The following is a 23,912-nucleotide window of genomic DNA, read 5'->3' on the forward strand; positions in this document are numbered from 1 at the left end:
ACATTCACACCCTTCACCACCGGCGCACAGTGGCTGCAGTGTGTACCATCCACAGGATGCACTGCAGCAACTCGCCAAGGCTTCTTCGACAGCACCTCCCAAACCCGCGACCTCTACCACCAAGAAGGACAAGAGCAGCAGGCACAGGGGAACAACACCACCTGCACGTTCCCCTCCAAGTCACACACCATCCCGACTTGGAAATATATCGCCGTTCCTTCGTCGTTGCTGGGTCAAAATCCTGGAACTCCCTTCCTAACAGCACTGTTGGAGAACCTTCACCACACGGACTGCAGCGGTTCAAGAAGGCGGCTCACCACCACCTTCTCAAGGGCAATTAGGGATGGGCAATAAATGCTGGCCTTGCTGGCGACGCCCACATCCCATGAACGAATAAAAACAAACTGCGTTCACCTCTCGGACTCTCTTCCCGCTCCCTCGACTCTCCTTTTACACTGCGCTCACCTATCGGACTCTCCTCCTGCTCTTGGGACTCTCCTTTTACACCACGTTCACCTCTCGGACTCTCCTCTCACTCTTGGGACTCTCCTTTTACACCGCGCTCACCTCTTGGACTCTCCTCCCGCTCTCGGACTCTCCTTTTACACCGCGCTCACCTCTTGGACTCTCCTCCCGCTCTCGGGACTCTCCTTTTACACCGCGCTCACCTCTCTGACTTCAGCTTCCTAGATGGTGGAGATGCTTTGAGGAGTCAGGAGATGAGCCACTTGTTGCAGATCCAGCCTCTGGCCAGATCTTGTTGCCATGTTGTTGATATGGCTGATCCAATTTGGCTTTGGTCAATGGTGACCCCCAAGATGTAGATTTTAGGAGACTCGGCGATAATGGTGGCTTTCAACGTCAAGGGGAGATGGTTGGGCTTTATCTTGTTTGAGAGAGTGATTGCTTGACTCTTATAGGGCATGAATATTACTTGCCGCTTGTCAGTCCAAGCTTGGATGTTGTCCAGGTCCGTTGTTGGTCGGCATGGGCTGCTTCATTCTCGGCAGAATTGTGAATGGAGCTGGACACTGCCCCACTCCTGACCCTATGATGGAGGGAAGGTCATGGATGAAGCAGCTAAAAATGGTTGAGCAGTGGATACTTCCCTGAGAAATGCCTGCAGTATTGTCTCAGGCTGACAATAACAGCTGTATTTGTGTGGGCAAATGCTGTTTCGAATCCAGTGAATGACTGACCACCTAATGTGGTTAAAATAAATGCAGGTTTTAATGTCTTTTGTTCCAATTTATCTTCAAAGAACTTTAAATGGTATAAATCTGAGACTCAACTTCTCGCAGTTAGCAGTCAAGCTGAAGCTGCCAAGGATAGGGACAAATCAGAGACCACATGGTTTCAAACTGCCATGTCAGACTAATCAGGGAATGTATTTCAAACTTCAGTAATATATTGAAGTTTAGGAGAAGCACCTTTGTTGTTTTCAATATTCTTAGGAGAAAATTAGTCTCCAATTCGTGTAAATCTATTAATTGTGTTTAATACTGTTCATTTATCTATTTATGGTTTAATAAATCTGACTCGTAGTTGATAGCCTCAGGGACAGTCTGATGGTGTATTAATTTTTCAACCGTTACAAAGTTGAGGGCATCACGTCGCAATCCAGTAAATTGAAACACAATGAAGTTCTTGATTAGAACACTGAGCTTGCTACATTGACCTAGATATTGGGCAAATAAAAGTACGTTCCAGGTCGTCAGGAACAAGTGCTCGCTTGCAGGTTAGTCTGTGACACTGAACCTTAAGAAAATATCTAGTGTAAAAATCAAAAATGGAACATGCTTCTCCCTTGAACATTGTTATCAGTTTTATTCGGGGTTCTTTTTTGTTCCTTTTCCCCTCTTACCAATATTTTGCTGTCTCTTCTTCTGATGGTTCCTCGTTGGGTTACAGTTCCACAAGCAGAGCATTTGTTTAGTACGTTGCCTAAGTCGTCATTATTCACGTGTGAGTGTTGACAAGCGATTTAGTTTTGGGGGCATTACAGCTAAATCTGATCCTGTGTTCACCCGCTGCCCACACACGTGTACTTTCAGCAGGGATCATCGGATCGTGAACAGGAGGAAGCTCCCTGGCCAATTTATTTAATTATTTTCTCCGTGCTATCCTGTCTTTTCAGACGCAGGTACTAATGTAAATTCATTTATGCACGATCCAGATACAGTGTTGTCCTTCCTTTCTCATGACCAGGGTGATTATCATCATTAGGTATCTGTTTCAAAATATTTTTGATTAACTTCCATGTTTTTTGTTTATTTTTCTTGAGTATTTCTGCTGAAATTCTGAATATTTTGCTTTAAAGGAATGATTCACCTGAATTGGTTATTTAGAACAAAAATACCCTGCCACTGACTGTCAGTTTAAAACATATTCGAAGAAAAATACTGTGCTAAGAAAAGCACCTGCTGGGTTTGTAAACTGCCGCAGTGCATTTATTTCCCTGCTGTTTTGCTGGGGTGGGAGGAAGCAAACATAAAAAAACACAAAAGTTTTCAAAGGTACATCAACAAATCTTTTTTTGTTGTTAAAATGTCGCTGCTGGTGAGATACATCTTTAATTGCAAAAATGTAATGCAATTTTTTTTAAAACAGAGGAGCATGTTGTTCCATAAACAGCACTTTGTGCACTTCAGTGGTGGTTCTGCATGTCCGTGATTTCCCTTCGAACAGACTATATCACCGAGGTAAAGGACTTGGGAGGACCCCCTCTCTTCTCTTCTGCAGTCTACCGAACGAACATACCTCTTTAGTACCTGTGCGCAAATTCCACGTGTCAACTCAGTGGCTTCAAGAGGGTAAACAATCCTGCGATAAAAACAAGGGAAAGCCAGATCCTCAGACACTTGCTCGAAATACTGAAACGACTGCTGTGAAGAAAACTTGGAAGCAGAAAATTATAAGTGAACTGAAACACTACTACAATGGATTCCGATTACTTTGGATCGATACAATGGTAGCGGCAAGGATAGTCTCAAGGTTACTGTATGGAAATCAACTCACCCGTAGGGACAGACGAAGGGTAGGTCGGATCCCGTAGCAACAATTCAGTTCTTGAACGTGAACAATCTGGGATTGCATTTTAACCGGTTTATTTTGGAGAAATAACAGTTTTTAAAAAATTCTCTCCAATTTTTCCCCTCATGTTCTGAAGCACCGACTCCAGAAACACAATGCCGGCCACCTTTTGCGTACCTCACTTGGGTGGCCGTTCTGCATGCGTGAGCTGAGATGGTGGTGGATCCTGGGTGCCATTCCTGGATGCATCAATGTACTATGACCCTCCTTTAATTCCGACTTTTGAAGTTTCTTCAAGTGTTATTTTCTAATGGTTGAACTTCATTTGGTTCCAGCACATGATATTTTTGACAAAATATTTTTTAATGTTTTAAGCTGCTACTAACTTTCCATCATTGATTATAGTTAATTGAATTAAATCATCATAAAACTGCTTTTATAAATGCTCTACATTTGCCAACTTTATTTTGACATCTAAACTTTACTTGGTTGCTGCACTACTCATATGCATTTTGTGTTGTGTGAACTCTGTTCCAGCTTATGCGGACATGCGTTGACCTCTTCCGCCTAGTTCCCTTCATGATCTTTCTGATTGTGCCATTTATGGAGTTTTTGTTGCCTGTCGTTTTAAAGCTGTTTCCTGAGATGTTACCGTCCACGTTTGAGACAAAACGGAAGAAGGTTGGTGAGAATTTTTTACACAGCAGCTGGCCTTGATTGTGATTTTATGGAATATTTTTATCATCATGACAAGATGAGGGATGTCAGTCCTTGGTGAATGATGCTTGGTGGAGACGGGGTGGGGGGGGGGTGGTGGTGGGCAGCCGAAAATGTATTTTTGAATTACAGTGTCAATACTGAGACTTTTTTTTGTGCTCTGAAGTGCCAGGAGGTAAACAAGAATGGGCTTGGGTGAACTGTCCCTCTGACTTCATCCCTTCCACTAAAGTATTCCATTCAGCATATTCCGACAATGGCAAGTTTGAGTCAAGAACTTCTCAGCATAATGCAGTGAAACTGAAAATGCCACTTGTGTGGTGGCAGGCATTGATACTTCAGCTCACTGGTGGCCCCTCTGTTCAAAGAACATTTACAATTTCTAACAACTTTGTATTTGTTAGATACTTAAATGAGAAGCATATGCTTAGCTGGTGTTGAAATTTACAAGTAATTACGTTATTCAGACAGGACTGTCCTTTTTAATACACTGCGACAAGTTCCAAGTAAGATAGCGCTCTGATCATGATGTGAGATGTTTAATATACTTTGATTGCCTAAGTGAGGTGACAATGGCATGCAAGAATTTTATCTAATATGCGTTGGTCATTTGTTTGTTTTCTAGGAAGAAAAACAGAAAAAGACCATGGCAGCAAAAGTCGAGCTTGCAAAATTTCTCCAGGAAACTATTGCAGAAATGGCCAAAAGGAATAAAGCAGAAAGTGGAGAGGCTACCAAACAGTTTTCCTCCTACGTGCAGAAGGTTTGCTTTAAGCACATGACCAGTATTCATGCAGATCTCACATTGTTCAGTAGCCATCAGGTATTTCCCCATAGAGAGGCTGATGTGGCCATCAAAAAGCAATTCTCATTCCCTTCTAGTGGCTGGTTAAATGGAGGCATTGGTCGAGGAATCCCCTCTAGGGAACAGTGTATGACATCGGGGGACTCAAAGAGTCAAATAATTTAAATGGCAATTTGAAAAAAAACACATGACACAGTAACTTTTTTCTTGCTCTCACTGCCTTACTGATGGGTTGTATCATAGGGTGTAGGGTGCAGTGCAAATATGACATCTTCTTAAAAGATACTTCTTTGTCACTAAAGTATTCGCTTCCCACAATGTTTTCCAGCCATGTCAAGCAACCCGATAAACAAACCAAACAGAAGCCTGTTTCTCCAAGATTCCACACAGGTCACCTCATTTATCACTCTTACTATTTTGGCTTTTTCCAAACGCTTTTATTTACGTTCATAGCTAGAGGGCAGTTTCTATAAGCCGTCTGAGGGGCAAATCTTCGTCTTTGCCATCTGGGCGGAAAGGAAAATCTGGTGAGGAGGATCACACACAATCTGCCTGATTTTCCTTTCGTTGAATGAATGGAAGGAAAATCCACCGGGTTCTGTCGGAGGTGTGCGATTACTCCCCAGTGTTTGTGAACCAAAATCTACATCTCTTTTCTGTTCCTGGAGTGGTCTAATGTGTACAGGTAAGCAGTTTACTGCAAATTGCCATAAATTGCTTACTGGAAACCTGTGAGATGCCTATCACGTTCTCCTCTTAACCTAAAAAGGGGAAAATAACATGGCTAGACCAGTGTGTACACACTAAAGCTACCAGTTCAGATTTACATACAAATGACATTATATACAGAAGCAAAAAGACACATCAAGATACAAATGCAGTACAGCAATCAACCTTGCTAATCCAAAATGATCTGTCTGTTTTAAAAACAAGAAATGAGAGCCCAAAATCCTAACAGCTTTTTTTCAGTAAATTCTTGAAAAAATGGTCTTTGGTGAACAACGTCTCACAGAGCCCCCGTCAGTATTAGTGGTGAGGTGACTATGGAACTAAGCAGGTCTCTCGATTACAGAGGTATCCTTTTTAGATGGAAAAGCAGACCCTTTGAAGATTTGTCTTAAACACTCACAGCAAAACATGAATAGTGTAGAAATTTTGGTGGGATTCATATCTGTCCACTTGTAATGGTTCTCAACACCCAATAATAATTGGGAAACACAATTTTGTTTTTGTGGCTGGAATGGAATTAGTTTAATGATTTGTTTTACCTCGACTTCCCAAATGGTTTTGACACAGTTCCATACAACAGGCTATTAATTAAAGTCAAAGCTCTAGCAATTCAGGTAAGCCCTGTCAATGAATAAGAAACCGTTTGAAGGGTAGGAAACAACGAGTATTTGTTAAAGGAGTTATGTCAGAGTGGCTAAAGGGGCAAGTACTGAGTGCAATGCCTCAGGGCTCAGTGCTGGGGTCACTACTGTTTCTAATTTACATAAAAGACCTAGATTCAGAAACTCAATGCAAAGTGGTCAGATTTGCAGATGATACCAAACCTGGCGCGGCAGTGGAATCAGAAAGGCAACTGAAGAATTGTAGAACGAGTTGGACAAGATAAGTAAGTGGACAGAACAATGGCAATTGAAATTTAATGCAGACAAGTGTAAAATCCTACACATAGAAAGAAAAATAAATGGCATACATATTTCACAAATAATGTTGTAATAGGCAAGGCTCAAGTTGAAAGAGACCTCGGAGTCTTAATAGACTCAACGCTCGACGTGTTCAATCAATGCAGAGCAGCAATCAACAAAGCCACCGTCATGTTGAACTACATAGCCAAAAGAGGTCATGTTCAAACTTTATAGTGCTCTGGTCACACTACAACTTGAATACTGCATCTAGTTCTGGTCGCCAAGAAACAAGAGAGACATTCAAGCAGTGGAGTCAGAGCAGAGAAGAGCCAAGAGGCAGATCTTCAGTGTCTGGAGTCTAAGTTATGAGTAAAGACCTGAGAAACTTGGGCTTATCAGCCAGGAAATGAGGCAAAGAAAGCTCATCTTACAGAGATATATAAGATAGTTAAGAGTGTAGAAAAAGTTAACCCAGAATATTACTTTAAATTAAACTGAGGGTACAACAAGGAGACACAGGTTCAAACGATAGAAAGGTACTTTTTGGACAGGTACCTGGAAATTCTTCTTCACACAAAGAGTGATCAACATGTGGAACAAATCTCCAGATAGAACAGTGGAGGCAAAAACTCTGAAATCATTTAAGAAACAATTGGATGCTACAATGTGGAGCCTTTAGGATCCCTCTAGATGGATAAATCAAGATGGGCCAAATGGCCTTTGTCATCCATAATTATATAGTGATAAAAGATCACTTGTCCTTCAGACAAACCATCTCCTAATAGCCATTGACCTCAGGAAGTTGTGGCAATCAGACTTTGTAGCCTTAAAGGGACACATTGGGTTACACACAAGCACATTTTGAACAGCTGAATATGATATTGCTCGTCACATGGTATAATGCTCCTGTCCTTATAAAACAGCATATCGTCCAACTTGCCATGATATACTTGATAGGGTCATTTTCAGATTGGCAGATTGTAACTAGCGGGGTGCTGCAAGGATTGGTGCTTGGGCCTCAGCTATTTACAATCTATATTAATGACTTAGATGAAGGGACTGAGTGTAATGTATCCAAGTTTGCTGACGATACAAAGCTAGGTGGGAAAGTAGGACACAAAGGGGCCAATTTTTGGATGGCCGAGCGGGTGCATTGGGGGCGGGGGGCTCTGAAAATGACGGAATCCCGGAGCGGGTTCGGAGCCCGGCTCCAACCCGCTCACTTCCGGGTTCCCCAATGACGTGTTCGGGTGCGCGCACAGCTCCCGCATGCAGGACTCCCACCAGCGATGATAATTTACATTGTTACTTAGGTAGTTGAGGTACTTGACAGACCTCATTGACTGGAGATTTTGGCAGGGGTGCAATTTTGAAGGATTCTCAGCGTGTTTCCTGGCTGTGGGAAACACTCCCTGTTGGAGCAGATGTGTTTCAGCCAGCAGCCAGTTGGAGATGCAAAGGATTATTTGACAGTTGGGGGGAATACCTCATTTATTGCGGCAGGGCACTCTGTCACTTCAGACAAAGTTTTGGCTGCAACACCTTTGTCTTTCCACTCAAAATTATTAATTTATACCCTAAACTCTGCTGTGCAAACACATTTACCTACTTTGCAGACCCCCTCAAACTCACACCATCAGGATGGGGGACGCCATAGCTGCATTCATCACTTCATCTGAGGATGAGCAACATCACCAGCCTCACCAGGCTTGCCATAGGACCATTCGGCCCCTCGAGCCTGCTCGGCCAGTCAATGAGATCGTGGCTGATCTGATTTTTACCTCAACTCCACTTTCCCGCCTTTTCCCCATATCCTTTGACTCCCTGTTGGAGCAGATGTGTTTGCTGATCAAAAATTTGTCCAACTCAGCCTTGAATGTATTCACTGACTCAGCCTCCACAGCTTTTTGGGTAAAGAATTCCAAAGATTCACGACCCTCTCGGAGAAGAAATTCCTCCTCATTTCCGTCTTGAACGGGCGACCCCTTATTCTGAGACTATGCCCTCTAGTTTTAGATTCCCCCATGAGGGGTAACATCCTCTCAGCATCTACCCTGTCGAGTCCCCTCAGAATCTTGTATGTTTCAATAAGATCTCCTCTCATTCTTCTAAACTCCAATGAGTATAGACCCAGCCTGTTCAATCTTTTCCATAAGACAACCCTTCCATACCCGGAATCAACCTAGTGAACCTTCTCTGAATTGCCTCCAATGCAGGTATGTCCTTCCTTAAATAAGGGCACCAGAACTGTACGGAGTACTCCAGGTGTGGTCTCACCAGCACCCTCTACAGTTGTAGCATGACTTCCCTGCTTTTCTACTCCATCCCCCTCGAAATAAAGGCCAATATTCCGTTCGCCTTCCGGATTACCTGCTGCACCTATATGTTGACTTTTTGTGTTTCATGTACGAGGTCACCCAGATCCCTCTGTACCGCAGCATTTTGTAGTATTTCTCCATTCAAATAATATTTTGCTTTTTTATTTTTCCTCCCGAAGTGGATGACTTCACATTTTCCCACATGATATCCCATCTGCCAATTTTTTGCCCATTCGCTTCACCTGTCAATATCTCTTTGCAGACACATTGTGTCCTCATCGCAACTTGCTTTTCCACCTATCTTTGTATCATCAGCAAATTTGGCCACAAGGCACTCTGTTCCTTCATCCAAGTCATTGATATGTTGTAAATAGTTGAGGCCCCAGCACTGAGCCCTGCGGCATCCCATTAGTTACAGATTGCCATTTTGAAAATGACCCTTTAATCCCAACTCTTTGTTTTCTGTTAGTTAGCCAATCCTCTATCCATGCCAGTATATTACCCTCAACACCATGAGCTCTTATCTTGTGCAGTAATCTTTTATATGGCACCTTATCGAATGCCTTTTGGAAATCCAAATATACTGCATCCATTGGTTCCCCTTTATCCACTCTGCTCGTTACTTCCTCAAAGAACTCTAATAAATTTGTCAGACATGATTTCCTCTTCATAAAACCATGTTGACTCTCCTTGATTGTATTATGAGTCTCCAAATGTCCTGCTTCTACTTCCTTAATAATGGATTCTAGCATTTTCCCAATGATAGATGTTAGGCTAACTGGTCTATAGTTACCTGCTTTCTTGAATAGGAGTGTTACGTTTGCGGTTTTCCAATCCGCTGGGACCTTTCCAGAATCTAGTGAATTCTGGAAGATTACAACCAATGCATCCACTATCTCTGTAGCCACTTCCTTTAAGACCCTCGGATGCAAGCCATCAGGTCCAGGGGACTTGTCAGCCTTTAGACCCGTCCACCTCTGCCACGTGGAGCTCCACAACACAGTGCTGCGCCACAAGCACCTTCACAAAATAGTCGTGCAACTACACATACGCCCACTGTAGGGTTACCCAATGGGTGGCATCAAGTTTGGGTGTTCATCGTGAACCTCATGAAAGGGACTTATTACACAAGCCAGTCAAGAATGGCCAAGACGTGGCATTAGTGGTGACAATAGTAATATTTAATGTGCCATTAACAAAAATCAAATATAAATAAAAAACATGACAAACCATCAAAAACCCTTGTGCATCCCCTTTGTGCTCACAAAACCTTTGCCTAACACTTATGACTACTCCTACATGGTGCTTCCCCTGTGGCTGCAGCAGAGGTAGTGGCAGATTGCTCTTGTTCATGCCCTGACCGATTAGATGCTTTGGGCCTACGCCATCTGGATTTCGGTGCCCCTGAGGGCCCCTCCAAAGACTGCTCCACCCGCACCTGTGCAGGGGCAGACTTGACCACCTGGAGAGGAAGAAGCATTGCGGGTACTGGTTGAGAAGGCGGCAACTGATGAGATGTGGGAGTGCTTTGAGTGGCATCCCCACTTCCATGTCCCCTTTCACCATCATCCCTCTCCTGGGCCAGGCCCACATCACTCCTACCACCCTGCTGGACGACAGTTTGGAGGACAGTGTGAAGCCTTGGAAGGCCAGTACTTGTGTGTGTATCTGCCTGCCTGTTTAAGGCGGCAGAAAGTTGCTCACCCTGAGTCAGAAGGGCCGTTGTCAGGGCCTCAATGGACTCATTGGTGAGCCGTGCTTGAAGCTCGATGGAGGCTCGCCTTCCCTCCATCACAGACATTCCCGCACTTACCTGTGACACTATCTCAGAGATGCCCTCATGTCCCTGTGACAGTAACTCAGAGATTCCCTCCTGTACCTGTGCCACCTTTCCACTCAAGCAGGAGTAGGACTCCTCCATCCTCTGCGCGATTGTGGAGGGTTCGCGTGGCACCTGTTCCAGCACCTCGCAAATGTGTTGCTGCCCCTCAATCATTCTCCTTTTAAAGGATGGCCCCCAGAGTTCAGCATCTGTGACCAGCTGAGCAGAGCCTGGAGAAGAGTGCTCCCACCGACGCAGACTCTCCACAGGTGCCCCTGCCACCAGTGTCTGCTCGTGCTCACGTGTGTGGTGATTCACCATATTCGACCCCAGCTAACTGAGGACGGGGACCCACCGAGGTGTGTGTATCTGCGCTGGTGGATGGCTCGCCCAGATGTGACGGTGCCCCCTCAGAGGCCGGCAGGTCCTCTGAGGAATCGCCCTCCTTCGTCACAGCAGTCACTGAAGGTCCTGTAAGAGAACAGAAGGCAATATTAAGCATGATGACAGATGTTGAGATGCTGAAGATGGCAAGGCATGTTAACATCATTTGCTATTGTGAGTGCTGAATGTTAAAGTTCTGTCACCAGCCATTTGTCAGGTGGCAGTCTCGGCATCCCCGACAGACAGGCATTCGAGGGTGCGGCTCACTTCAAGAGCTCCTGCTCCGCTTCCGTGAGGTCAATCTGACGTTGTGGCCCCACTCTGGCCTTCGCCCTCTCCCATGCATACTGGGCTCTCTTCTCCTATAAGGTGAGAAAGTAGAGAGGCGTGAGTGAGGGATGGTGACGTGGCCAACCACTGAATGCATTGGTTTGGGTGAGGCTGACTGTGAAAGAGATGCATCAGAGGGTGAGTATGAGTCAGAGCCATGACATTGTATGAGGATTGGGTTGAGTGGTGGTGGTGGGATGAGTACTGGGGAGGTGAGTAAGTGCAGGTAAGTTGAGGATGAGGTTTGAGTGGGTGTGAGGAGTGATGTGATAGAGGAATGTTGGCAGTGCAGAATGACTTGGGAGGTGGAGGCGGTGATGTGGAAGGCGGAGTGCAGGAGAATGAGTAAGTGTACTCACTTTGGCTGACCTAGTTAGGTCATTGAAGCGCTTCCTGCACTGGATCCAGGTGCAGGAGACGTTGCTGCTGCTGGTGGCCTCCTCTGCCGTCTCGAGCCACGCCTTCTTGGTGGCAGAGGCAGGCCACTTCCTCCCGTCTGCCGGGTAGAAAATCTCCCTCCTCCTCACCCCATCCAGTAGGACTTGGAGTGAGGCATCGTTAAATCTGGGAGCAGCCTTTCCCCTGGTCTGCTCCATGCTGCACTTTTGGTTGGTTGCTGCAGGAGCAGCATTAGAGGACCGCCCCTTAAAAAGGGCTACTCCAGCTGTCAGCCTGTGATGCAGGTGCGCAGTCCGCCCGTTGCGCAGGTTGACGACGGGAAACCCAGAAGCTACGGGAAGTGCCTTCAATTCACCTGCGATCACGTGGGGAATGGACCAATTTCACCCACGCGCCCAGTCGCCCCCCCCCGCCACCCCCACTGCCATCCCGCCTCCCTGGTTGCAAAGGGAAATAGAGAGGTTAAGTGAGTGGGCAAGAAGGTGGCAGATGGAGTATAATGTGGGGAAATGTGAGGTTATTCACTTTGGTAGGAAGAATAGAAAAACATAATATTTTTTAAATGGTGAAAATCTATTAAATGTTCGTGTTCAGAGGGATTTGGATGTCCTTGGACACGAAACACAGAAAGCGAACATGCAGGTTCAGCAAGCAATTAGGAAGGCAAATGGTCTGTTCGCCTTTGTTGCAAGGAGGTTGGAGTACAAGAGTAAGGAAGTCTTGCTGCAAATGTACAGGGCTTTGGTGAGACCTCACCTGGAGTACTGCGTACAGTTTTAGGCTTCTTACCTAAGGAAGGATATACTCGCCTTGGAGGTGATGCAACAAAGGTTCACTGCATTGATTCCTGGGATGTGAGGGTTCCATGAGGAGAAATTCAGTAGAATGGGCCTATACTCACTGAGTATAGGCCCAATCTAAGAATGAGAGGTGATGTCATTGAAACATATAAGATTCTGAGAGGGCTTGGCAGGATATAGGCTGTCAGGCTGTTTCCCCTGGTTGGAGAGTCTAGAACTAGGGAGGCATATTCTCACCATATGTGGTCAGCCATTTTGGACTGAGATGGAGAGAAATTTCTTCACTCAGAGGTTGTGAATCTTTGTAATTCTCTACCCCAGAGGGATGTGGATGCTCAGTCATTGAATATATTCAAGACTGAGATCGATAGATTTTTGGACGAAGGGAATCAAGGGATATGGGGATCAGGCAGGATAGTGGAGTTGAGGTAGAAGATCAGCCATGATCTTGTTGAATGGCTGAGCAAGCTCAGGGCTGTATGGCCTTCTCCTGCTCGTATTTGTTACGTTCTTATATGATATATATACACACCCACCTATCGGGACAAAATCTCTATTTTTGTCAAAATTATTTCTTCAGATTTCTTGTGCAATTCATGTTGTTTTTATTTATTGTACTAAACAAAGTCTGCACTCTTCGCCCTTGCAAAATTATTGAGGGGCTTTATTTTTTTATTGATATCACAGTTCTCTACATTATCACAAGCATTTAGAACTATCAGTTGAAGAATTGTAATCATGCAGCTGTTACTTGCAGCTGCTATTTTTAGTAAATATACAATTTAATGTAATTGGGGCTTTAGTTTTATGACTGGTCTTTATTGCTCTGCAGGCATATTGCACAGTACAGTACTTTTTATTGGAGCAACTTGGCAGATGTACACAGCATGAGGTTTCAGGGCTACAGTTGCTCTGACTCCTGCTGGTTTAAAGAGCCGAGTTTTCCAGCACAAGCCAACTAACTCTTGAAAGAATAATTGTAATATTGATTTTGAAACCAATGGTTTGTACAACATTTTTACAGGTGGTTCTCACCGAGATGTTTCTCTCTGCAGCCACTAACTCAAATTGTTGGGTTGGGAGTGTTTTAATTTTTGGGCAACTTCTTGCTCCTGATATATACCTTTTTTAGTTTAATAAATTGGGAAATTTTATGAAAGCATGTGCTTTTTATAACATTTCCCTCACTTTCTCCCCCCCCCCCCCCCCCGAAGAAAAACTAATTTCAGGACACTTCATCTCAGGACATTAGGTCACCAGGCATGTCTCTCTGCTCACTCTCCCAAATTCCATTCTGGTTTGTGTGCCTGAAAACAGCAAAAAACAAAATGAAAATCAATTTGAACGCCAGAAAAATTGAATTTTTAAAATATAAATAGAATGCATTTTAGAGTTATGAAAAATCAACTCATTATTTATGTACAGAACAAGTACCTGAATGGTAACAAGAATGTAATGCAATACAGAAGTTAAAGCTTGTCCAAAGTCCTGTTTACAGCAGTTATCCGAACAACCGGGCTAGATCATAATCTTGAAACTGTTCTCTATCAATTATTGTTTGTGTTACTAATTCTCTAGAATGGCCCAAGTTGGTGAGTGGGGCCTGAAGTGGACCCAATACCTTAAACGCAACAAATTATAATAAACAATCAGGATGTAAATCAGCAAACTCATCTGAGCCTTTGGATGGATTAATTCATTTCTCCTTTCCTCAAAATGGGATGAGGGAGCTCTGAAGAGTTCTTGCTTTGAAGCAATTATTGGAACAGACAGTTTGGAAGTTGCAAAATACTTCAACTTCATCTGTAGGATTGAAGTTAGGGAATCCCCATCGTTCACACAACACATTTTCACATAAATCTACATTTCAAATCAATTTAGATTAAATCCCATTTTATAAAAGGGAACTGTGGAACGTATGAGGCTGGAATTTCAATTATTGCCATTTCTTTTTGTGTATACGAAGGTTCGTCGCTCAGGGGAACAGCCAAGCACACGGGACATAGTGCGCTTCTCCAAGCTCTTTGAAGATGAGTTGACACTGGAACACTTGAACCGTCCTCAGCTAATGGCACTATGCAGACTTTTGGAACTCCAGCCTTTTGGTACAAACAACCTGCTTCGCTTCCAGCTCCAGATGGAATTAAGATCCATAAGAGCAGATGATGAAGTAAGTGCAGAATTGCAGACATTATTCTGTAGTTATCATCAAAATAATACAGGTTTTTTTAACAGCAATTCCTGTGTTTCAAAAAAAAACTCTTCAACCTTTTACCTTGAAAATTCACCTCTTTGAATTTTAGCATGCAAACAGTTAATCAGTTTGTAAGAAACTCTTTTCTCTGCTATGTTAAAATAAATGGTTAACACTTCTTTTAGAAAATAGAAAACATAGAAACATAGAAAATAGGAGCAGGAGTACGCCATTTGGCCCTTCGAGCCTACTCCGCCATTCAATATGATCATGGCTGATCCTCTATCTCAATACCATATTCCCGCTCTCTCCACGTACCCCTTGATGCCTTTTGTGTCTAGCTCCTTCTTAAATATATTCAGTGACTTGGTCTCCACAGCCTTCTGGGGTAGAGAATTCCACAGGTTCACCACCCTCTGAGTGAAGAAATTTCTCCTCATCACTGTCCTAAATGTCCTACCCCGTATCCTGAGATCCTGGACCCCTCGTTCTGGACCCCCCAGCCAGGGGAAACATCCTCCCTGCATCCAGTTTGTCTAGCCCTGTCAGAATTTTATATGTTTCAATGAGATCCCATCTCAGTCTTCTAAACTCGAGTGAATACAGGCCGAGTCGACCCATCTCTCCTCATACGACAGTCCTGCCATCCCAGGAATCAGTCAGGTGAACCTTCACTGCACTCCCTCCATGGCAAGTATATCCTTTCTTAGGTAAGGAGACTAAAACTGCACACAATACTCCAGGTGTGGTCTCACCAAGGCCCTGTATATCTGCAGTAAGACATCCTTGCTGCTGTACTCAAATCCTCTTGCAATGAAGGCCAACATACCATTTGCCACCATTCTTTTAAACACAACACTTTTGTATGAAATTACTTTCGCCACCAATCTTTTAAAATGGTGGCGAAAGTAATTTCATACAAAAGTATTGTGTTAATATTTGAAGAGCTGAATTTCAAGGCTTTTGAGTCTTCTCTCGTGTGGTAACGTAGTGCTTTCTGCGTTTTGTAATTGGTAATTCCCATTGTGCTTTTGAGTTACAGATGATTGCCAAAGAAGGTTGTGAAGTTTTGACTGTGTCAGAACTACAAACAGCATGCAGAGCAAGGGGGATGAGATCATTGGGATTGACAGAAAAGCAGCTGCAACAACAGCTCACACAGGTGTTGAATATGGTAGAAAGTACTCGAGTAACCATCACCGTGTATATGTATGCATACTTATAATGTCATAGTATCATCAACGTGCGAATGAAAGAGGTGCAAAATAAACCTTGTGGAACATATTAATCAAATCAATCTCGAAAACTGTAACTGTTTCACCTGGACACACCTTCTTCATCATGCTTATTAGCAAAGGTCTACTTGGCTGAAGGTTTGAGCTGAGAAGCTGGGACTCCGGCCAGGAATTGGATGGACCCGTTTCAATATGCTTCACGGTGTCACACTCGACATTGGTTTCTCAGGTGCTATGCCAGCTCGAGCTGCTGTTTTTTGTATTGTGCCCATAACACTTCCGGCATAAATTACTATAAAAATCCAGGTATAACTGGGGCATAAACTACATGATATTTGCCATTGGAGTGCTAAATAGAATTCTGTTTCCCAGCACTAGTATCTGTCAAGTTCAGCACAAATATTGACCATAAATGTAAATAAAAGCACCCTTTCTCCACTGCACCCCCCTCCCTCCCAGTGCCTGAGCGAGTTTATCCAGTGAGCAGCTGATTGGACAGAGCACACAGGTTACAGCTTCAATCCCTGGTCAGTGCTGAGTTAGGAAGGGAGCAATTAGCTTCTTATTGCCATCCAGTGACCTGAGTTTGAAATGCACAGCTGATCAGGACAGGATCATGTTTGGCTGTGATGCCCCTTCAGTCAAATAGTCTGACATTCACTGTCTCAAGCAAAGAACTGGAGAGCAACTAGCATCTGTGAAACTGTAACCCATCAAGAAATAAAATCCTTCAGAAGACGAAGAGGGGAGAAAATTAGTCGAGAAAAAAAAATTTGTAAAACAGGCAACTTCTATTTGGCTGTTGCCGTGTTTTTCATTTATGTTCAGTTTTAGTATCCATTACAGCTCTGTGCCTCAATTGTTCAGATAGAAATATAGGATCAGATCTCAGCCCTCTTTACCCTTTTTAACATTTCTTCAATTTCTTGACAACAAATTTGAAGTATTTTGAGTAATTATTTAATAAAGAAATAGCAAACATATAGCATGGCTGGAGAGAAGCCCAAAACAGTTTCATTCAAAGTGCTCTTTTTTGAAGCTCCTCTAACCTATCTCCCCGCTCTTGTATCCTTTTAATATGGTTCCTCCAAGTGTTTTATCAATTTCCTTCTAAAATGTTGTTAATTCCCCCACCCCCAATAAATTGTCAACACAATGTACATGTACTTCTAAAGCTGGACATTTGGTTCATCAGAGCTCTGCACCTGAGATGTCACTGTGCAGCAGATACTAGATAGAACTGAAGAGTTGGGACTCAGTCGATTCAACAAGCGCTTATGTTGTTCCAGACAACCCAGCAGAGATACGTCTGCCTTCAGACCAGTTTACATGGAGATCTGATATTCCCTTTACAGGAAGAGCTTTGGTCCCAGACCTCAGAGAACGAGAACCAGTACAGGCATAAAGAAAATAAGTTCTCCTGTGCAAAGAAATTGATGATTCTGTTATTATTTTGTTCATTGAAACGAAACCCAAGAAACTTGCATCGCCATTCCCGCCCAAGAAACTTGCATCGCCATTCCCGCCCAAGAAACTTGCATCGCCATTCCCGCCCAAGAAACTTGCATCGCCATTCCCGCCCAAGAAACTTGCATCGCCATTCCCGCCCAAGAAACTTGCATCGCCATTCCCGCCCAAGAAACTTGCATCGCCATTCCCGCCCAAGAAACCTGCATCGCCATTCCCGCCCAAGAAACTTGCATCGCCATTCCCGCCCAAGAAACTTGCATCGCCATTCCCGCCCAAGAAACTTGCATCGCCATTCCCGCCCAAGAAACTTGCATCGCCATTCCCGCCCAAGAAACCTGCATCGCCATTCCCGCCCAAGAAACTTGCATCACCATTCCCGCCCAAGAAACCTGCATCGCCATTCCCGCCCAAGAAACTTGCATCGCCATTCCCGCCCAAGAAACCTGCATCGCCATTCCCGCCCAAGAAACTTGCATCGCCATTCCCGCCCAAGAAACCTGCATCGCCATTCCCGCCCAAGAAACTTGCATCGCCATTCCCGCCCAAGAAACCTGCATCGCCATTCCCGCCCAAGAAACCTGCATCGCCATTCCCGCCCAAGAAACTTGCATCGCCATTCCCACATCCTTCAAGTCATCACTAGCTAGTCAGTTCCTGGGCACCCTGCATGGATAATCTCTAATGGTATGACGATTTTGAATTTCTCTTGCTTTAGTAATCAGTTTAGGATCCTGAGTCCGGTATAGACAGAGACTCTTCATGACTTTTTTTGGAGTCCACAAAGTCTCTGGAGGAGAATGTACCACAAGGCAATCCTTTTTGACAGCCTTTGTGCCAATTGACAGTGGTAATAAACATGCCCATGACAGGATGGCGTGTTGATGTGCAGGAGAACTGGACTTGGGGCAAGTGGACAGTGGAGCAGTGTGTCTGATGCAACTGCAGATTGAAATCGAGGACAGTAAGGGTAGCTCTGTAAAGCTTTCAGACTATCGTACCTAGCAAGTTGATACGTGTGAACTGGACGGTATTGTGGTGCCTGCTACATTGACAAGGGAGGGGAGAGTTGAAACTATATTACCGTTGGCCTTAGTTTCAGCTCCCAAAGTTAGCGATCTGCAAATTCTTTTTGGACATCAGCTATATTTGAGTTGACATTCTGACAGGGCAAAACTTAGTATTTATCTGGGGCTTTGATGTAAGGTCACTTCCTAGTTTCATTTGGGCCAAGAAATTGTCTCATTGTTTTATTTGCCACCACACAAATCAGAATGGAATGTTGTTTCTGCTCATAGAACCTCAGGTTATTTTGAGTCTTTTGCAAAGAGTAGTGTGGGCTGTCTCTATAGTTCTTCATTTATTATAGTGATGGACACAAGGCAGACAATGCAGCCGATAGCTGAATTGATGATTGAGTGGTACAGGCTTAAAGGAATGGATGCAACTGGCTCCTTCTCAGCATTGCACTGAGTCACCCTTTCAACAAATGTATCCCAGATAATATTATCAGCATTCATTACTCAGGAAGAATTCCCAAAAGGAGTAGGACAAAACAAAAATGGTTTTGCTAATCACAATTTCCCTTAATTGTAAACCTGATCTTTATGATGTGATTCCCTCTTTTTGGTATAAATACAGTTTTAAAAATGAAACATCTCCTTTCTCCCCAGTGGCTTGAGTTGCACCTAAAAGAGAATGTGCCTCCATCGTTACTGCTATTGTCTCGTGCTATGTACCTGACTGACATCAAGCCAAAACCTATTGTACAGAAAGTGCCAATAATCCAGGTAATTTTTCTTGGATGACTTCTCTTGCAAGATGGTATTGGTATAAATATATTTATGGGTATTGCTGTCAAAATGGCTAAGTAAACCAGTGAAGGAAACACCTGCCACAGAAGGTGTAAATGAGATGAAAACACTGTTGTGTTGGAAGCTCCAGCTTCTACTCTATACTTTGCTATTGATTTTATGTGTGCGTGAATAAATGCAGTGGATTGAAATGCCAGCTGTCCAGTGTATGTTTATGCTCTAATGCGCTGTGCCTTGGACAGATAATGCCTATGATTCCTATTAATATGGATCCCAAATTATAAATGTGCCATCATCACAAGGGTCAAGGTGAGACTTAGCAAATAAGCAGGCAAGCTATTTCGAGCTCTCGTCACACCTGTTTGAACCTGATTCAAGTTGCCTTCAGAGTGGCCTTGGAGTAGGTTTTCTGCTCTGGCAGTCAAGCAAAGGTTCTAGAGGTAGAGAATATAAATACATCTTTATAAAAAGTAGGAGGAAAGAAAATTTAAATAAAATGCAATTGGGTGTACTGGTTTTGCTGAACTGATAGGAATTATAGTAGTTTGTGCATCTCCATTTACTGAAGAACAATGTAACTGAGCACTTGCTACAACAGTTAAATTGATTTATATTATTGATTTGTATTATTTATTTATACCTGTTGTGGACTTTACCCTCCAGCTGGGTATTACTGGTACCCCGAAGAAAGAGCCACCTGATCAAAACATCACTGAAGAACCTCCCCCACCAACTCCCGAGGCATCGCCTGACTTAGCCCCAACATTGAAAGGCATCAAGGTATGAATGTGACTTGCACAGCACGTAGTGTTTTAAATAGGAACCAACTCTGCTGCGTTTGCTGAAGATTGCCTAGTGTTTGTTGTAATAATGTCAGTCTTGGCTCAGTGATGTGAGTCAGAAGGTTGTGGGTTCAAATCCCACTCCAGAGACTTGAGCTCATAATCTACTGAGGGAGTGCTGCATTGTCGGAGGTGCTGTCTTTTGGATGTGACGTTAAACTGAGGCCCCGTCTGCTCTTTCAGATCCCATGCCACTATTTTGAAGAAGGGCAGGGGAGTTCTCCCCAGTGTCCTGGCCAATAATTATCCCTCAACCAATAACACTAAAACAGATTATCTGGTCATTATTTCATGCTGTTTGTGGGACCATGCTATGCATAATTTGGCTACCATGTTTCCCTACATAACAACAGTGATTACACTTTAAAAGTACTTAATTGGTTGTAAAGGGCTTAGGGACATGCTGAAATTGTGAAAGGCTATATAAGTAAGATGTCTTCCTTTACTAAGCTGTACAGGTTCAATTCTGGATCCATGCTGAGTTATCCTATCTTGGACAGGACAGTAGTTGAACAGCAACAATTGGCATCAGTATCCCTGGGCTGGAGGGGGGGAGGGATTCATCTGGGGTTCCAAGCTTAATGTGCTTGTGTGGACTTTGGGTTAGGGCAGCATTGAACTCAGCTTTGGTGCTCTTCATGGTTAATTGATGTGAATACTCCGAGACCAAGAAACTGATGCGGCGACTGCTCTGCGTGGGCAAGAGGCACAAATGAAATTAGGGTTCATGTCTCATTTGAACATGATGTACGAGCTGTCAGTGAACTCATGCTGGTTATTGGCGCAACTCAATTAGGGAGGAGCGCAAAGTCAGGTGGCAATGACACCATTTAAAGGCATTTCTGCATCTCTTAAAGGAGAGGTGCACTTTGCCTATACTGCATATTCCATTGCTTCAAAGTGGAAAATGTAGTCAAGATGAGTACTGCAAGGGCCTCAAGATTTTTGGGCAGCATTGTGAAGGTCCTTTTGGGGGAGGTCAGCAGGAGGACGGAGATCCTGTTTCCGCCTGATGGGAGAAGGGTGCCAGCAACAGTGGGCAGAGGTGCGTGAGCAGGTGAATGCAAGGAGTATAGCGCCCAAGACCTGGCTGCAATGAAGGAAAAAATTTAATGATCTGATCAGAGCTGCTAAGATAATGCTCTTTCTCTTATCTTTCTTAATCTCTTCTTAAACCTGCACTACCTGTAGCCCCAGTGCTCACAAGCCTTCCCTCGTCCGCTGCACATCACTCTCCTCCAATCACAGCAGTACTGAATCTTCTTCTGCTGTTACTTGCACAATCTGCACCCACTACTGTCCTCACAGTTACTCCTCTCACTTCCTCATACCTGTACCACCCACATTGATGTAGTGGGTAGAGGACGGGTCAGGATGGTCTCAATTGGCGAGGCTGGAGGATATGCTCTGCAGGGTGTTTGGTCATCGAAACCTTCTTTCCTCTTCTCACTGCACTCTCTCCCTCGCACACTCTGCATGACAAAGTGATGTTGCTTTTAGCTACCATTCATCTGTTTCTGCTAACCCTAGCTATGAACTGCTAACCCTTGCCAGTTGCTTCCCTTTGCAAGTCCATCTGAAGTCACGGGCCCAGTGGGAGCAGAGGGAGAGGAGGACAGTTCTCTTGAAGACTATTACTCAACCTTACCGTTGCAAGGGCCAGCTCAGAAGTCAGCACCTTACATAGTTCAGAGGGTCAGTTAGAGATTCACAGAGCACAAGCATGCAGGAGCAAGGGCAAGGGGATAGGGATGGGATAGTGCCGGAACCATCTCACCGGTGAGCGAACTCGCACCCCAGCCCTGCTGCAGAGGACACAGATGAATACCTGCAGGGCCCAGCCTATAGAAGAATACGGAAGGCTGTGCACCACCAACAGTTTGATTCTGACTGGGAGCCTGCGCACGACATCTGACAATATGGAAGAGTCTACCTCGAACTTGTGTAGGGTCATCACGCAGGGCATCAAAACAATGCAGTTAACCATGGAGCTATGACCACCTGTATGCACACTGCAGCGGGCCTTCAGTTATGAAGCCTTTGGTGATAGCTCTCACAAGTTTGTTGCAAGCTTAGACTGCTCCATTCAGGCCCTGGGTTCTAACATCTCCTCCAGCTTGCTAAGCACGAAGGAAAGCATGGATCGGGCTTCCAAACTGTAGGTCACTTCAGGACTCTGTTCTTATGCAGAGCAATGGGAGTGCTGAGGCAAAGGCCCATGTGAGTGGAAGTGGCGCCATGGGAGGCACGTACAGTCTTCTCTCAGGATGACAACACACTGGATGATCAGCAGCCTTCCCCCTTCGATGTTGTCGCCATTGTGATTGCACCTTGTAGGAACACCAGAGCAGGCAAAAGAACACTTAAGACAAGCACGAGGGGTTTGTATGGTGGTGACCTTTAGTTTTCCAGTTTATTTGATTGCAATTGGAAATGAACCATTTTGAAGCAGTTTCTTGTTGTGCAGAGTTTCTTTGGATTAATATTTGTTTGACCATGCCTAATGATGTGATAGAAATACCGGTGTCAGAGTTTAAATTGAGCGCATTCATTTGGAGGGTTTATGGACTGGCTCTGATGGCAGATGGGGCTGTTGGTGCAGCGGGGAGGGGCAAGGGCAAGAATCTCTGTTTCGGATGGTTTGTTCATTCAGAGCTCTGGTAGAGGTTTGTGGCTCTGATTGTAGCACGCCTCAGTCTGTGCTTGAGTTCCTGACGGTTGTCATGAACCACGTGCTCAGCGGAATATGCCTCGTTCCCAAATAGTTAGTCTGACACCCGATGGTGTGGATAGAAGAGATGGGGGAATTGAGAATTGGTGCAGGATAAAGGCATTAATACCAGGAAACCAGGCACATAGCCTGCATGATATGATCCCTGGTATTGCACATCATCTGCACATTCAGTGACTGTGAGCCCTTTCTGTTCATGTATCATCCAGGATCTTGGTGTGGAGCACATAAGGCTATGTGGGTGCAGTCAATGTTGCCCTGCACTTGGGGGAAGTCTGCAATCCTGGCGAACCTCAGGGATCTGTTTTCCTGTTTTGCTGCCACCAGAGGCAAAGAGATGAATTTGTTTGCCTTGGCGAAGAACGTATCCGTATCCTGCTTCATGCAGGACCGCATTGCAAATTGACCAATATTGCTTGTGTCACCTGTTTCAGTCTGGAATGACCCAGAGATGTGGAAATGCAGAGCCATAGGCAATGCATTGAGTGGCCTGCAGTTGGTGCTGCAACAGGTGACATAGTTCTGTAACAGCCTCCCTGGTGAACTGGAAGTGTCGGACTCACTGCTGCTCTGTTAACGAGAGGTAAAATGTTCTGGTCCTGTACACATGGGTAGCCTGAGTCCTCCTATGCCCTCCCCTCCTATGCCTTCTCCTAACAGCTGCAGGCCTCTGCACTCTTGCTTGCTGCTTTTCCTCCTCCTCATCCTTCAGACCCCCGATAGCAGACTGAACAGCCACTCATGTTACCAGAGGAAGTTTGTGCAGAAGCCCCTGGGCAGAGATTATCCTGCAGCTCCGAAAAGTAATTTGCAACAATTTTTGTACTCATCTACAGCAGCCAACACAGCCAGAAATAGGCATAAAAGCCCACGAGCAGTCTAAAACAACTAACCAGGTATTTACGTAAATGCAGCCGAGAATCCCTTTAAATAACACAGGTACAGCCTCCCTCCCAACTGTTCACGCCCAGGATTTGTGGGAGGATTTAGAATGGTTGAATCCCGCGCTTAGGAAATTGAATTTGGCAGATGGTCCTTAAGCAGGCACAAGACCCTCATTTACATATATTCATTGGTCCCCCCCGCTGGTTTCAGGCAGGCACCCTTGACAACTAAAATGCACCTGAAGCGATCAAGCATCAGGGCACAAGAGATCACCATGTGAAATTCTGAAGTCTAACTTTCTTAAAAAGAAACTTAACAACAACTTGCATTTATATAGCTCCTTTAATGTAGTAAAATGTCCCAAGGTGCTTCACAGGAACGATTATCAAACAAAATTTGACATCACGCCACATAAGGAGGTATTAGGAAAGATGACCAAAAGCTTGTCAAAGAGATAGGTTTTAAGGTGCAACTTAAAGGAGGAGAGAGAGGTGGAGAGATTAAG

General features: G+C 44.4%; 1 protein-coding gene across 5 annotated transcripts in view; it reads left to right on the plus strand.

Annotated features, from left to right (window-relative positions):
- Positions 1–23,912, plus strand: part of letm2 (leucine zipper-EF-hand containing transmembrane protein 2) — a 61,481-nt gene that overhangs the window by 18,188 nt on the left and 19,381 nt on the right. For 4 of the 5 annotated variants that reach the window (XM_068001185.1, XM_068001183.1, XM_068001186.1 and 1 more), the window contains exons 3-9: positions 2,611–3,037; positions 3,571–3,714; positions 4,376–4,513; positions 14,206–14,409; positions 15,476–15,595; positions 18,809–18,925; positions 19,613–19,729. In XM_068001185.1, the coding sequence (XP_067857286.1) occupies positions 2,611–3,037; positions 3,571–3,714; positions 4,376–4,513; positions 14,206–14,409; positions 15,476–15,595; positions 18,809–18,925; positions 19,613–19,729 (1,267 nt within the window). The remainder of the gene's footprint in view (positions 1–2,610; positions 3,038–3,570; positions 3,715–4,375; positions 4,514–14,205; positions 14,410–15,475; positions 15,596–18,808; positions 18,926–19,612; positions 19,730–23,912) is intronic. The other variant, XM_068001187.1, reaches the window with a different exon arrangement.

Source organism: Heptranchias perlo, chromosome 20 (assembly GCF_035084215.1).
Source record: "Heptranchias perlo isolate sHepPer1 chromosome 20, sHepPer1.hap1, whole genome shotgun sequence".
Taxonomy (NCBI): domain Eukaryota; kingdom Metazoa; phylum Chordata; class Chondrichthyes; order Hexanchiformes; family Hexanchidae; genus Heptranchias; species Heptranchias perlo.